This window comes from Xyrauchen texanus, chromosome 30 (genome assembly GCF_025860055.1).
Source record: "Xyrauchen texanus isolate HMW12.3.18 chromosome 30, RBS_HiC_50CHRs, whole genome shotgun sequence".
Classification (NCBI taxonomy): domain Eukaryota; kingdom Metazoa; phylum Chordata; class Actinopteri; order Cypriniformes; family Catostomidae; genus Xyrauchen; species Xyrauchen texanus.
This window is the reverse complement of record NC_068305.1, coordinates 13139447-13155576: the sequence shown is the minus strand read 5'-3', so window position 1 is coordinate 13155576 and position 16130 is coordinate 13139447. Positions and strand designations below refer to the sequence as shown.

Genomic DNA, 16130 nt, shown 5'->3' with positions numbered 1-16130 from the left:
AGTGTTTGAAGGCATTTTTCCATAATTGGTTGTTAATTGTGTATAGAAAAGACTCCAGAGAATTTTGTAGGCTATTTGTGAATGTATATTTTGTATAAATAAAACAATACGTTTCTGAATGTGCTGTGTGTTTAATAGAGTACATATATAGACTGATTTATTCATTTCTAAATATTTGCGATTTAAAAAATAAAAGTTGAAAACATGTTGATTGTATAGCGTCGTTTCAACATCAGTTAAGGAATCAATTAGATCGATTTTATGTTACTTTTCAATGGCGAACATCATCGACGACATCGATTCTATGTCAGTTTGCAATATGCGTAGTTTTCATTTTTTATGTCAAGTGACACTTGTTCGCACCCTCGAGAAGTTAAAAAGTGATTTCTGAGGCAGCATGTGCACCCTAGATGTGGCTAACTTGTTAGCAACATTTGCCACCTAATTGTTGCTATGCAAGCTTCACAGCGAACCAGCAGAGGGTGCCATTTTACAACAGTGGTAGAAGAAGCTGTCTGCATCTTGAATGGATTTCACTGATTTAATCTCTTCACATTCCTACACAGAGATAATTATGTCTCAGTATGTTGATTTGAGACTGAACACGTCCTGATTGTTGCTCCATAATATATCCTTTTCAGCACTTAATCTCCACAAAGCTTTTTATATTTTTGTCATTACAGATAGTGTCAAAGATGAAGCCCTTCCCACATTATGGGACATGAATCATGAGATCTATATTCTTGCTGACTCAAATGTGGACAATAGGCAGGGACTAAGTGTGGTAAAAGTCGCAAGATTTTGCTGTGTCATGCCGTGTTGATGTACCCTTTCATACAAAGAACGCTCAAAGAAGAGTTCATGAGACATCATAAGAATGTGTCTATTATATAATCACATAATATGACTGTATCTGCTCTCATAACTGCATTATGCAGAGCGCAAATACAGTATATTAGCCTTTTAAATGAAAATATGAATAATACTCAGACGTCTGTTTGATGGAAGCTTTTTTTGAATGTTTATATTTTAGATGTATTTCGTCAATGAGACATTTCTTTGCGCATATTAAGATGTTTATCAGACATCTTGGAGATGTACAGTACATGTTCTATCTGGTAAGACGTCCTCTCACAGTCATCATAGATGTGATCTTACCATTAAGGGCATACATACTGTCACACAATGTGGATATCACATTGTAAATCTTCCGAGACACATGGTTCTTTTGTTTGGTGGTTGTATGTTGGAAGAGACAAACCTGAAGCGTGGGTGGAATTTTACACATCAGGTTTAGTTCAAGTGGTTTAAGGGATTTCCTGTTTTGTGTATTCTCATATATTCTAAGGATCCCTGCTCGTTGTTTATTGGCAGACTTGTGCAATTTACGGAGTCTCTGAGACACCCGAACACCCTCATAAACAGAAGCTGGATTATGACTCATGGTTTAGGCTCAGAACAGGTCTACCCCAGATTTACACAACCCCCACACTGATCTTTAAAGAGCTGTCAGACTAAGAATTGTGGGTCAATCTTTCGACCTACACAAATTCAAACCTGGACCTCCCAAAACTCCCTCCACTCAGAATGGAACTAAATCGTCTGCAAAGTTACAAAAGTCTCCAACAGACTGCCCAACCATATACATTTGGTTAGTCAAGTCTGAATATAATTCAGACACATACTGTTCAGAATAGTAAAACTTCCAGACTGTACCTGTACAGCTCCTGTAAGTCAGGACTGCAGCTAAATTTGCAGCTGGATCAGTACACTATGAACTGTACACTCATGTTCACACCTAAAAAAAATCATGTAATGTTCTTGTACATTCTGTGAATTCTAACTGATGAAGCAATGTTTGGAATTCATGTTTGCGCATGTAAAGTAGTGATTTCACTCATTGCAATGATGCATTTTGATTCCATGACAACAAAGCAAGTGTGTTACAACATCCAACAAGATATGTGATCTTGACAGCCATCTTGGTGCGTGCCTCACAGTATCGCCATGGTGACATAAGCACATGCTGTTGGTAGAAACGGTTGCTATTGTGAGGACACTCCTCCTTTATGCAAACCGCAAATATCAGCTCAAGACAGGTATTGCAGAAGGTATCACACTGGGTAAAGCCTATTTTACGTACATAACTGGAGTTTCCATATCAAGTTTTTTTTTTTTACATCTGTGTTGCTTTGTTTGAAAAGGTGGATATGAAACCAGTCAGAAACCTGCAATAATAATTCACTCCATTGTTCATCAGTGAAAAGTATATCATATATAATATATATATGGGCTATCAATTGCTAAACAAATTTAGTACAACATGCCAAATAATAGCACGAATAGCACATCAACATTTGCTAAGATATTTAATATAAAATAAATATAATTCAATATCAATAAAACATCATAATTAAAATAATTACATATCAATCTATCCATCTATCTGTACAATATATATAATTCACATAGAAATACAATATATTACATTATTGTGTGTGTCAGACAATACAAAAAGAGGTATTATAAATCAATATATAGTTTTTTCTATTCTCAAATTATTGCACATAAGCCTACAGTCGACAGCAATCCAATTTGCAACTGAGTTTGTCAATCTGTCCTGTACTCACAGGACACGTTCTTACGTCCCATTTGCGCTGTTTTCAATTATGTTAACGGTCTGTGTACATATGCATCAGATGGATGCTTTTGGGGCATCTCACTGATTTTCAGCATCATAAACGGCATGCTTTAAAGAAGCCGAATCATCAATGAAACTCAATCTGCTTTTATCAAAGGGAGAAGTATTCACAGTCATATTAGGTTGGTCCTTGATACGCTTGACTATAATGATTTAATTCCTTAGTCAAGCTTATTTTTATTTCTAGACTTTTTCAAGGTATTTGATACCCTTGAACATCCTTTTCTGTTCAAGTCTCTTGAATTGTTTGGTTTTGGTCCTATGTTTCGCAGAGTAATTTCCATGTTTTATAACGACATTTATAGTAGTGTATCCTTTAATCAAGGTTCATCACCCAGAATTCAAATCAAACGAGGAATTTGTCAAGGATGCCCTATTTCACCATTATTATTCAATTTAGCAGCAGAACCAATGTCTTTATTCATTAAAACGTTTGAGGATAATATAGGGATTGATGTTCTTGTTAGGACTTTTACCGTAAGCCAATTTGCAGATGACACTGTTTTATTTCTTAAAAATATAGAGGTGGTTCTATTAGTTATTGACAGAATTTCTATATTTTCAGTATTTTCTGGGATTTTCAGTGTTGTTTTCTAGGAGATGTTGACGTTTCAGTTAGAGATATATCTTTCACCTTTTATCTTGCATACCCTGTTGCTCCAAAGGTTAAGGAAACTCATTACAAAATCCTATTCAGGATTTACCCTGTGGGTGATTTTTTACAGAAAAGATGTAATTTCGAGGTGGATCCTTGTGTTTTCTGTTCTTTCTTCCCTGAAACACTTAATCACCTTTTTTCAGTGTGAATTTACTTCACAATTTTGGCTTGACATATATAACTGGTTATCATTAAAAATTGAGACAATTCCTCCTATTGTTCTACAAGATATCCTTTTTCATAAAAACAGTTTGAATCCCCAAATTTCTGACATGGTTAATATGGTATTGTTGCTGGGTAAATATCATATTCATACATGTAAATGGAAAAAAAGCAAGCCCTCCTTTAATTTATTTCTCTGTGATTTTGTGAAATCATTCCAGAGCTTCAAATATATAAAAAAAAGAAAATAGAAAGATTGAATCTTTATGTTTTGAAATGTCAAAGTATTTGTTGTTTTAGTACATCCTTGTTTTGTGTTTTTATATGTATGTATATATATGTGTATATGTATATATATATATATGAATCTATATATATCCTATTCGGTCTTGAATCAAGTTTGTTCTGTGTCTTACGTTCATACGTGAATGCTCCCTGTTTTGAGATGTATAATTGCAATAATAATAATAATAAAAAAGAAAAAAAAGAAGCTGAAACTATGGAAATAGCAACCCCTGCATTATGTTGCACTTCATCAGCTTTCAAAGTGGCACTCATTCGGTGGCTGCGGTGCTTGAGAGGTTTGTTGAGGTGCACTGACTGCCCCCTGCTGCCTCGGCTTGTAAAAACATGAACTTTCACGTACTTAAGCTTAAACTGCTCTGATGGTTGGAAAATACATCCTTTTATTACAGAATATACATAGGGGTCTGGAGGCATGTATAATTACGTTGATTAAATTATTAAAATGATTAAAATCGGCAGCCCTAATATAACGTCAAACCGCATACTGCCTGGATTAAAACTGCATGCTGCGTAAACAGAGAGTGCAGGTGTTAGACTGGCCTGCCTGCAGTCCAGAACACTCTCCAACTGAAAATGTGTGGCGCATTATCAAAAGCAAAATACGGTAACGAATGCCCCGAAGAATTCTGCAGCTGAAGACCTGCATAATGGATGAATAGGGGGAAATTCTGCCTGATAATCTTAACAAACTTGTGTCTTCAGTGCCCAACAAGTGGTCTTTATTTTTTTGCAATTTTAATAACTTCACATTTTAAGGAGAAATAGCCTACTGTAGGTCAATGTGCAAATAATAGTGGATGCATTGCTGTAAAGATTATTTTTTTGGTTGATATGAATATTCAAAACAGTGCTATTGTCAACTGACTATTTCTAGCATAAAGGGTCTCTTTATAAATGGTGCCCTAGATAGTATGCCACAAAGATATTTCCTGATACGTTCATTCACGCGCTCTTTTCATTCATGTTTACCATGCGTTAGGTTTACTTCGGGACTACAAGGTACATTTGAATGTGTAATAGGAAAATACAGATTTTCATTCTTACTTCGCGGACTCATCTTGAGGGAAATTCTCTCAATAAAAGCCCGCTACGAGTTCCCCTTTTCTTTGTAGAGTCAAGATAACTTTCACGGAAATCCCCACCACGCGTTATAAAAGCGTTTCGCACCGCCCTCTCGAGCACATACAACTGCGGACTGCGACACAGAGAGCATTGTTCACTACGCGATGGATGTACACAGTGCAGCTATGAGTAACTATATGGATTGTGACTTTGATGAAATGGATTCTAAAAACAGGAAAATGCAACATTGCGAGGATCGCGTCGATAGTGGCGTGGATTCGTTAAAGGAGGACGAGTACAGAAAAATTGTGGAGGAATTGGGGAACTTGTCAATGCCGTCTCACAATGTAAATAAAGCCGGGACCCACGAACCCTGGAAACAAGAAGTCACAGAGGACGGAGACACGTAAGTTTTATATTTTATTAGCAACAAAATTAATAAAAATAAAAATGCACTAATGCAAGCATTTATGCTGCAAGGAAAGCGCATGCAAAAAATGCATAAAAAACATGTTTTCAAATAAATTAAAAGACGTGCGGTAGGAGCAAAATTATCTATTTTATTTATCTAAAAGTTTTCAAGTTAGCGCAAACGTTCGGAAGTAAACAAATGTATCTGTAGTACATTGTGGCACAGCGCCAAAATGGGTGGCGCTTAGAAACAAAGTGCGCAGGCTGGAAAGTCCCTGGCGCGCGGCCAAGCGCATTTAATGCATCAGATATGTCAAGCCACACTGGTTGGAAATAACCTTAAAAAAAGATCCATTTTTGAGAAACGCCCGTCTGCCCATAGTGTCTCTAGTTAGTTAACCACTTCCTCTGAGAGTGTTCTTAAAATATTGATTTCTAAAAAAAACTCCCCACATTGTTTTCCAGGTATCTTCACCTTGCCATCATTCACGAGGCAGAGGATTATGCCATCCAGATCATCAAACGGTGCCAAAACGACTCATTCTTGAACAAACAGAACAACCAAAGACAGGTAATTGACAATTGGAACCAGTGTGAAAAATGCTCCAATTTTGGTTCCAATTATTTGATGGCTAATTAATGTCCCATTGCCATTACACAGACTGCACTCCACCTTGCCGTGATCACAGAACTGCCACACATGGTGGAAAGACTCCTAAAGGCTGGCTGTGACCCCCGCCTGGTCGATCAAAGTGGAAACACTGCTCTTCACATCGCCTGCAAAAGAGGATCACTAGCTTGCTTCTCAGTGCTCACTCAGAATCAAACCCAGCATCTACGGTCCATCCTCACCATCCCAAACTACAGTGGTAAGTCAACAACCCATCTGACACCACATAGTTCCAGTTCTAAAGCTATGTTATTGAAATTGTGGTTTTAAAATTCAGTTTTTAAAGTATTGTCCTCCTTTTTGTCACAGGGCACACCTGTCTCCACATAGCAGCCTTTCAGAATTATCTCTCAATGGTGGAGAAGCTGGTCCAGCTTGGAGCAGACATCAACGCTAAGGTACGGTAGAAGTTTCAATTTTCTTCCATCTTCAGAAATGTCTGGTATATATGCATTGGTGTAACACCTGTGTTTGGAAAGAGAACTAACGTGGGTTTCGTTGATGTGTTTAGGAGCAGTGTAGTGGTCGTACTTCACTCCATTTGGCAGTGGATCTGCAGAACTTGAATCTGGTACACACACTCATCGCTCTGGGAGCCGACGTCAATTGTCTCACCTATGGAGGCTACACGCCATACCACCTGACTTTTGGCCGACAGAACAGAGAGATCCAGAGGCAGCTTTTTGATCGGACGGCCCAAGAGCTCAGACCAATGCCAGAGAGTGAGTCGGAGGAGAGCGATGAGGAGCTTCTGTCTGATGAGGATTGTGTAAGTTTGCTTCCAAGTTTCTCTGAGGGACAACATGGGAGGAATTTTGTACATTTTTATTGTCATTTAGTTGGAACGGTCCTCTAATAATTTTTCTGCTGTTCTTTGTAGATTTATGATGACATCCAATTCTGTGGGCGATAGACTGACTAGTCCGGACAACATTCCTGGTAATGCAAAGCAACAAAGGCTGAAGGTGCTGTCTCGGATGTCCGCGTCACGGATGTGCCATGTCCCAGAAAGCCGATTTCCCCAAAGGGATTCAAGAGTGGCAAAGAGCTGTCACCGGGGACACAATAGTAGTGGTGCTGTGCATGGAAAGAAACACAGGGATTGCTGAACAGAACACCTTATCAATGAAATACTTTTGAAATCTACTGTTGATGCCAAAGAAATGGGAAAATATGTATATTTTGTGAATGTACAGAGCTATATTTTTATATTTGTAAATATGTCAAATGAAACACTTGTAAATAATGTTTATAGTCTATATATTACATTATGAAAATATTTTTTTACATAAAAAAAGTGCCTGAAAGAAATGAATTCCGAGTCTGAGTGTTTCTTGTATTGAATGTACCAGGCTGATTTTACAAAGCCTGGAAAATTTCTGAGTTGTGAAACTTGTGAAAACATGTAAACCCCTTTAGTGTTGGAATATCAGCCAAGTCAGAAAAAAAAGCCCTCAATGTATACTGTAAATGGTATAATTTCCTTACTGGAACACATGAGTCACATAGATGCGTCACTGTAGTACACTTTCCTTACGTCTGCTAAAGTGGAGTCATGAATAACTGACTCATGCTGAGCAAGAAGTTCTCCACAAGAAAGAGAAACCAGAAAACAAGTGTTATGATAAGATTAAATAACCGCTATAGTCAATGTTAGAACTCCATTCATTGTGCGAGTGTGGATCAATAGATCTTCCATTAAAGGCATTTCAACTGACCAAACTAAATAAGATTGTCCAGGTCACTACCTACTCAAAATCTTAAAAATCTCTTATTTTTCATAAGGAATTGATCAGAAGTTCCTTAAAATGGGCAAGCCAGGAATTCAGAGTAGGGAAATTCCATTGGGTTATTCTCCTAAATATGAGTATATCATTTAATCCATTGGAAAGATTCCAGTATGGCAGACTTCATCACAAGTGTCACATTCTGGACAACTCTGCATATATAAGCTGCAATAACATAAGATCAGCAGTCTTACGTTGACTACATATGTGCACAAGCATTACTTACATAAGGTGGTCTCATTAGGACCAGTTTGCACAGCACTCATTTATTTTATTTTATAAAATGAACATCTGGATCAGATTAACTGGAACTGATTCCACAAAAATGCTAAAATATATTCAAGGAACAAGTCTCCCAAAAACTTTTTACTGTGAAAAACCAAAACTTTAGTTTGAAGTGGCCGTAGATTTCATCCGACTTTAAAACAGAAGCTTGCTCTATGCATGTCTGCATGCTTTTAAAATAGTATCACATTATTCTATTTTTATAAAACTGAACAATGACGATGAGTCAAATAATCAGGTGCATGTATACATTCATCACAAAAGCATGCATTTGACTTTGCTTGCGTGCTTATCTCTATTCAGCCCTATCTGGCTCTGTATACTTCGGAAGTTCAAAGCTCAGAGAGAATTCTATGAAAAAAAAGCAGGTTTCCAAACTATTTCCTTGTTGCCAAATCAGTTTAGGAAAACACAGAATGCAATGAAAATGAAAGATGCTCATGCCGGGGATTCCCCCTGTAAAATATTCACTGCACTCATTATGATAAATAGAAGAAAAAGAGAAAGGAAAACAGCAAGAATCTTCATATTTTTCACAAAATGTCTTTAATGGAACAGGGGTAATTTACATGAGAACAAGGGCTCTGAATGGGATCCTGCGTATCTCACTACTATCTTCGGAGATCTCAGTCCCTCTCAGACAGAGAGACCAAGTGAGTGTCGACCTCTGACTCTGACAGGATCCTGAAACAGTAAATAAGCAATTCAACATTTAAACCGCATCAACCATGACAAAAAAGCAATCTGTGTAAACATGAACAAGTTTAGCATAGATCACGTTTACTTACAAATGCAGCATTTCACAAATATAATACTAAAGTAATCTCCAACATTTCTAGAGGTACCACCTGCAATCTGTGTACAGCACAAAGACTCCAGATTTCATGAAAATGGAAACCACTTTGCTTCCACCCACCTGAATTTTGGATCCTCAGCAGTGATAACGCCTACCTCCAACTCAGACGGCTTGAAATCAATTGCCAGCACAGTTGATAAGCAAGTGATGGCCGTCTGAGGATGGAAATGTTTCATTAGTGAAATCATTCTGTTTTATTGTCAAGAGGCAATAAAGGTTAGACACTACAGGTGAACAGGGTAAAAAACCAGATACTCCTGAGATTTAAAAAAATCTATATTTTTTTTGTTTCAGGATATCAATTGGCATTTACACATTAGTGGATCATCAATACTCTACTACAAAATTACTCCATAATGCCCATTCCTAGTACATTCTGTTTTAATGTGTAAATATGATATAAACAAACCCTTCTATATTATCTGAAATAACATTAGAGAGCAGAGGAATTTGAGATTTGTATTGCAAAGGAATGGAGGGAAAAGCATCGCCACTGTGTTTGCATCCCTGTATCACATTTTCTTCCTTACAGCACTAGTGACTAAAGAAAATACTTTACACAAATCAGCCAGCTTCATTCTATAGAAACAATATTTCAAATGGTACAGTGAAAAAAACATTAAGCACTTTCTTAATGTTTTGGTCTTTTTAACCTTCATTTTTATAGGACAGTTAAGAGGGACAGGAAGCTTGGGACAGGGATTTGAATTGGGACATTCGAACCTGGTCCCCCAATGGCTCTGACATGTCATGATCACTACCCACTGCACCATGGCTTAAACCACTCATAAAATGTATGAACGTCATTGGATTAAATAACACAATAGAGTCATGTGATGTCATGGGAAGATCGGACATGTGAACAGCGAGCACTGCGCACTTTGCTAGTTTTAAAACCTTTAAATGACATAAACCGGTGAGATTCGATAGACTATGTTCCATAACTATTCTATGAGAACAATATGTCAATAAATTAAAAATCCTCAGGCTCTGGAGACATTAAAAGACTCAAGCTGATGCCCCTGAGAAGGCCGCAAGCCGGGGAGTTCATTTAGTTGGAGAGGTGTGAGAAATGCAGGGAAAGATGATGAACATGTCGACAACGCTGACGAAGGTCATTGCTGACTTGGAGGATCTTGCTGTGATACGTCGATCAATCACTGCCATGGAGGTCGAAGTTTACTAAGCTGGTTTACAAGAGTGGGGGATTTCGAGAAATGGATAGATTATCTTGAGTCATCGAGAGAGGGAATTATCTGCTAACCCGCTAGCGCCCAATGTGGATTTGGAGCATGTCTGGGAGAAGTTTGAGGACATGGAGATCGGTAGCCGGCTGAATAACCTAATTCCTGAGGCCAAATGCGCACGTTTCTCTTTGTTCTGAATATTTGGTTGTGGGGGATGTTTGGGTTTTGATGGTTACACTAATGTTGGAATGTGGTCTTTATAATCTTGCTTTTGACATACAATCTATTTTTTCTTATTTGTCAAAATGTTAATATGAGTGGATTGTTTCTCTCCGTGGAATGTGAATGGGTTTGGGCACCCCATAAAAAGAAGGAAGGTTATTTCTCTTCTTAAGCGTAAGAAATATGATAGTGTTTCTTCAAGAAACACATCTTTCCCCGCATGAAGCTGAAAAATTTGGGAAGATATGGGGTGGACATGTTTTCATTAGTGCTGGCTCAAGTAAGAGCAGGGGAGTCATTCCACTGATAAGTAAACAGATTAAAGATAAATTAGGAAGAGTCATTATTGTTTTAGCTGAAATTCAGGGGCAAAATCTTATTTTGGCTAATATTTATGCACCTAACGTTGTCGATCAGGGAGTTTTTACTGATCTTGAAGGGATGTTGCAAGCCGCTGGCACCCATCATGCTATAATATTGGGAGGACACTTTAATCTTTTGATGGACTGATCATAGTGAAGTAAAAATGTGTAAGCCCCCTAGAGCAACATTGACATTTCACAGGATGTGTAAAGATTTGGTCTTACAGATATTTGGAAACTTTTGAACCCATCTGGGAGGGACTACACATTCTTTTAATCACTCCAAAAGATTTATAGTATAGATTTTTATTTATTTATTTTTTTTATATCGAAGTCCCTCATTTCATCAGTTGCTGATTGCTCAATTGGAAACATTTTAGTCTCGCTTCACGCCCTGATGTGTTTAGAGATGTTGCCACATATGAAGAAAAGGAAATCATATAGTTGCAGCTTTAAGGTATCCCTTTTGCAAAATCTTGAATTCCAACAAATGTTAAAGTCTGAAATAAAGATCTGTATGGAAACCTAATGGTCCTCAGTATCCTCAGTGGGCATGGCTTGAGAGGCACTTAAACTGGTTCTTAGGGGCCGGATCATACAGTATGCCGCATTCACCAAAAAAGTCCAAAGAACAAGAACTCATCGAATTGGAAGGGAATATTAAAGTGAAAATATTGTGAAATATTTACCCCAGCCGTTGATATTAATAATGCTTTTAAAGAATTCTATCTTGATCACTATAGTTCCACCTCTTTGTCTACTGATGAGTATAATATACATTTTGTGGAACCATTATATCGTTCTAAAGTGATGCAAAACAATTCTCTTGATTCTGAGATAACCCTGGAGGAGCTTGATGATGTAATTAAGGCCTTTGGGGCCAGACGGCTTTGCAGCCCTAGTTTTTTTAGATCTGATGCTATAGAACTGGCTCCACTTTTGTTAGAAGTTTATATGGAATCATTAAAAATGGAAAGCTTCCGCCAACTATGACACAAGCCCGAATCAGTCTGATTCTTAAAAAGAACAAAGATCCAAGCGAGTGTTAAATTTCCCAGATCAAACTAGATGTTAAAATATTGTCAAATATTTTGGCTAACTGATTAAGTCAAGTTATGACATCTCATACATATAGATCAGATGGGGTTTATTCTGGGCCGTAAATATTCTAATAACATTAGGTGTTTCATTAATGTCATGTGGGCAGGTGGCGAACGATCAAACTTCCGGTCACTGCCATCTCACTTTATGCCGAAAGGCATTTGATATGGTAGAATGGGATTACCTTTTTAAGATTTTGGAAATGTATGTGTTCGGGAATACTTTTATTGGGTGGATTAATTTATTTACAGACACCCGCTAGTGGTGGTTCAAATGAATGGATTCATTTCAGATTATTTTACTATGAATAGGGGCACCCGGCAGGGTTGCCCTCTTTTCTAATTATTGTTCTGTCTTGCCCTGGAACCATTAGCAGCCGCTATAAGACAGGAGGATGATTTTCCAGGGGTGGTGGCGGGAAGTGTGTCACATAAGCTTTTGCTTCATGCAGATGATATTTTATTATTTGTCTCCAACAATACTAGATCTACAGTATGCCTTGCCTCCACAGAATTATTAATTACATTTCTAAGTTCTCAGGATACAGAGTGAATTGGTCTAAGTCCGAAGGTTTAGCTCTGACAGCGGATTTTTAGCCGGGCACCTTCCAGTGGCCCAATCAAGGCATTAAGTATTTGGGCATTTTATTCCCAGCAAATTTGTGTGATTTAGTTAGAGTTAATTTGGACCCTTTAATAAAAAGTTTTTCGAGCAATGTGGGCAGGTGGGCTTCATTACATTTATCTATAACTGGGAAGGTTAATGTTATTAAAATTAATTGTATTCCAAAATTCAACTACCTGCTACAATCTCTCCATATGATGTCCCCCTCTCTTATTTCAAGCAATATGATAACATAGCAAGGTCCTTCACTGCTGCGTCTAGCCAAAATTAATTAGTCTGAATGGACCATTGTTAGCAGATGGAAACAAAACAAAATCTGAACATTTATCTGCTGTCCTGAATTGACTGAGATTGTACCTCAACTGTTTGCTCAAAGGTCCAATCAAGTTTCTTCTTCACTCTTTTCTCCAGGAAGCTTGTAGCCTCTGTCTGCTTCACACCTGCTGCTGTGGCTTTAAACCCACAGTAATAACCTGCTGGGTCACATTTATATACTTGTGGCCCAAGCTCCTCATCCAGACCAATTACAATCATGCCTGGAATGAGACAAGCAATAACACATTCATAAACCTCATACAACTCATTAAACAACATATGCTTTTCAATTTAAAATATTTGTTAGTTTATAGGTTAACCTACAAAGGATTAACATTACAAAACCACACAATCTCATTCTGAAAAATTCTGTAATCATTTACTCACCCTCATATTGTTCACAATTCTTAAGACTTTCTTCCGCAGAACACAAATTTTGGAAGGTTGTACTGGTCACTCTCTTCCATGCAATTACAAAGAATTAAAAATAATTATTTTGTGAATCACTGAAGAAAGAAAGTTATTCCGGTTTGGAACAACACGAGGGTGAATAAATGATGACAAATGAGAATATAATTATCATTTTTAGCTGAACTTTTCCTTTCATTTGGGTCTGCTAAGAAATACATGATTAGCGTACTTGATGCACTTTACACTTCTGTATTGTGCTACAGCGTGTGAATTGTCAATAGTTGACTTACAGCAGCCGAGCGGCCTCATCTCTGCATTCTGTGTATAAACCTGAGAGATGTCAGCGATCCTTTTACAAAGCATGTCTACTGGGATCTCATAACCATACTTGTACTTCCAGTTTGCTGCCTCGTAGCGAGCTCGCTGCACTTGAGACCTGCTGTCAGCTGAAGGTTAATAAACTTAAGACATCAGAGAGTGCATCAATTCCAACAGACATCATGAAGAGTAGTTTTATGGAAACAGTGGATGTGACTTTGACACTTTAAGGTGAAGTCTCTGCTATACCTGTCATTCCTGACATAACACATCCGATATTCTCAGTAATTCTGAATAAGTGTGTGACAGTAGAAGCATCCAAAAGCTTATCCTGGAAAAGAGAGGCATCTCAATTAATTTGCACCACTAAGAACTGAACTTGAAATTAACAGTAATAAATGATCAAGAGACCAGACTTACTGGGACTTTCTTCTGTGTGACAACTACTGCACAGTCTTTCCCCCGAACAGCAACTGATGTCAAACCACCCTGGTTTATGGCCTTGAATGCATATTCTGTAGATACGAAAATTTTAATATATGAATTTAGTTGATTTATTACCATAGTGAGTACACAGGTAGTGCATTCTCCCCTCTTCTCAATAACTTCCACAATAAATGGTAGCTGAAACATCATCTTCAACACAACTTTCAGTCCAGTGATGAAGCAAAACAAATATGTTTTTTTTTTTTACACACAAGAAACCCTTATTAAATGTAACATAGTAGCTACAGTGCATTTATTGTTACTACGATAAAACTGTGAAAACCTGGTATTGGCCATAATTGTCATAAAAATTAAAATTGACAGATTCTAAAATCTTACACTGTCACAATGAGATCCCATGCAAAAGTATCATTATGACTGATATTATAATTAACCATTGCTGTAGTAACTATTGTGTTTTGTCGGTTACCATGGTAAAGTAAAAATTAAATATGTAAATGCAATTTAAACAAATTGTGTCAATATTTTAACAATTCACACACATTTATAAGATAACTACATTATAATATAAGTCACTGATTTAAAGTTAATATTCATTATAATCTCAAACAGTTTGTGATTCACTAACTGCTAGTGCTAACGGGCTAGCACACTAAATATATTTCCTTAAAATAATAAAAACCTAAATATATGAAGACACACCTAGTTAAAATATTTTTTATAAGACAGAATACTGATCATAAACCCCATAATAAGTGCTGCTGTTAAAGACAATGAATGTGAGCTAATCTAAAGGCTAAATGACTGTGCACTTACTAGCTGCTATTAAAGTGATTTAAACTCCTCCGTACTCACCTACTTGATAAAGTCTTCCCTCCGGAGAGAAGATAGTGATGTGACGGTCAAATCCCGCGGTGGAGCCCCGGGACATGTTTAAAAGAGATTTAAAAAGAGTAAAAAGAGAGAACTGTTGTAGACTGGACTGAATAGCGACATGCAGAAGAAGTGGCCCGGATGCAGGGATTGTCTTTCCGGGTTAGCATGGCGCGAGAGCGCGTGTGAAGCGATTTCTGTCTGGTCTAAGTTACTCCACTATCAATTCAAGGGATTTTAATTTTGGATAAAAATTCCATAATAATTGTATTAGAAGTTGTTTCACTGAAAACCTTTACCCCGAAAAGCCCAACAAAAATGGCATCCTGCATAAATTTGATACAAATTCAATAACTAAACTAAGAACAATTTATTTAACACCACCCATACCCCCCAAAATGAAAGAAACACACTTCAAATGTATGAAAAACATTTACCTCTCTAAAGAATTACTTGGTATTGATGATAATGCATGCGCATTTTGTGAAAATGATGTTGAAACTACGGACCATGTTTTTTTTCTCATGCAACCTGGTCCATATATTTTGGTGTGACGTATAATTGGATACAGCAAAAGATCTCGTCATTGCCGAATTTTATCTCCAGATACGACATGACATTTGGTTTGATATTGCAAAGCAGACAATTAACTCTGTTGTAATACAATTCTATGCCTAGCTAAATTTTTTATCCACAAGTGTAGAACTATAAAATTATCCCCCAAATTTGTTATTTTTATAAATTAATTTAAATTGTATTTGAAATCTCTAAAAATTCTAAAAGGTCCAAAAGAACAAAAATTGTACGACATCCTAAAACACTTCCCGCCTATACAAAATAACTGAACTTAGACTGAATTCTCCCCTGGTACGACAATGTCTTATCACAGGGTTATTTATTTATTTCATTTTATTCCAATTTTTTATTATTCATGTTATTAAGAGCTGTTTCCTCTGACTGTTTTCTATATATCCTTATATTGAAGTTGTGGATTATATGTTGCCATATTTGTTTGTAAATTCTGCAATTAAATAATAAAAAAAAAGATTGCTGTCTGGACAGGGCGAGGCGACGCGTTGGGGCGGAGCGAAATGTGTCTGCCCGCCCCTAAATACCGAATAGCTCCTACACAAGTGGCAGTTCAAACCTAAAACAGTGGAACGATTTAGGAGGAGGGGGAACATGAAGACGTTGTTGTGCGAGGTGAGAGAAACTGGTGAGTGTTAAAGTTGTCAAAACAAGCAATTACACAAGTGCACAATGTAGTGCTCACAGAAAGCATGTGTTCAATTTTAACTTCACTACACTGTGTATTTTTTTCTAACTATGGAATTTTTTATACAAAAAAGATGGATCAGTTTTAACAGACTTG

General features: G+C 37.1%; 2 protein-coding genes across 2 annotated transcripts; one reads left to right on the top strand and one right to left on the bottom strand.

Annotated features, from left to right (window-relative positions):
• Positions 1–4998: 4998 nt before the first annotated feature.
• LOC127623734 (NF-kappa-B inhibitor alpha-like) lies at positions 4999–7279 on the top strand. The gene is made up of 6 exons (XM_052098213.1): positions 4999–5295; positions 5766–5871; positions 5962–6169; positions 6280–6368; positions 6482–6739; positions 6851–7279. The coding sequence occupies exons 1-6, from the start codon at positions 5054–5056 to the stop codon at positions 6881–6883; spliced, it is 936 nt and encodes a 311-aa protein (XP_051954173.1). The 5' UTR covers positions 4999–5053; the 3' UTR covers positions 6884–7279.
• Positions 7280–8576: 1297 nt separating this feature from the next.
• On the bottom strand, positions 8577–14916 carry LOC127623741 (proteasome subunit alpha type-6-like). Its single transcript, XM_052098223.1, has 7 exons — positions 14741–14916; positions 13859–13953; positions 13688–13769; positions 13411–13566; positions 12752–12930; positions 8959–9053; positions 8577–8726 (listed from the first exon to the last, which is right to left on the bottom strand). Exons 1-7 carry the CDS (start codon positions 14814–14816, stop codon positions 8669–8671), a joined length of 741 nt encoding a protein of 246 aa, XP_051954183.1. The 5' UTR covers positions 14817–14916; the 3' UTR covers positions 8577–8668.
• Between the last annotated feature and the right edge of the window lie 1214 nt (positions 14917–16130).

What these genes read in the sequence shown, in the direction of transcription:
- LOC127623734 (XM_052098213.1), top strand. Translation starts at nt 5,054, where the DNA reads ATGGATGTACACAGTGCAGCTATGAGTAACTATATGGATTGTGACTTT. An exon ending in AACAGAACAACCAAAGACAG is followed by an intron (nt 5,872 to 5,961) that starts GTAATTGACAAT and finishes GCCATTACACAG; the next exon opens with ACTGCACTCCACCTTGCCGT. An exon ending in TTCTGTCTGATGAGGATTGT is followed by an intron (nt 6,740 to 6,850) that starts GTAAGTTTGCTT and finishes TGTTCTTTGTAG; the next exon opens with ATTTATGATGACATCCAATT.
- LOC127623741 (XM_052098223.1), bottom strand. Translation starts at nt 14,816, where the DNA reads ATGTCCCGGGGCTCCACCGCGGGATTTGACCGTCACATCACTATCTTC. An exon ending in TGTTATGTCAGGAATGACAG is followed by an intron (nt 13,567 to 13,687) that starts GTATAGCAGAGA and finishes ATTAACCTTCAG; the next exon opens with CTGACAGCAGGTCTCAAGTG. An exon ending in CCTTTGAGCAAACAGTTGAG is followed by an intron (nt 9,054 to 12,751) that starts GTACAATCTCAG and finishes TTCCATCCTCAG; the next exon opens with ACGGCCATCACTTGCTTATC.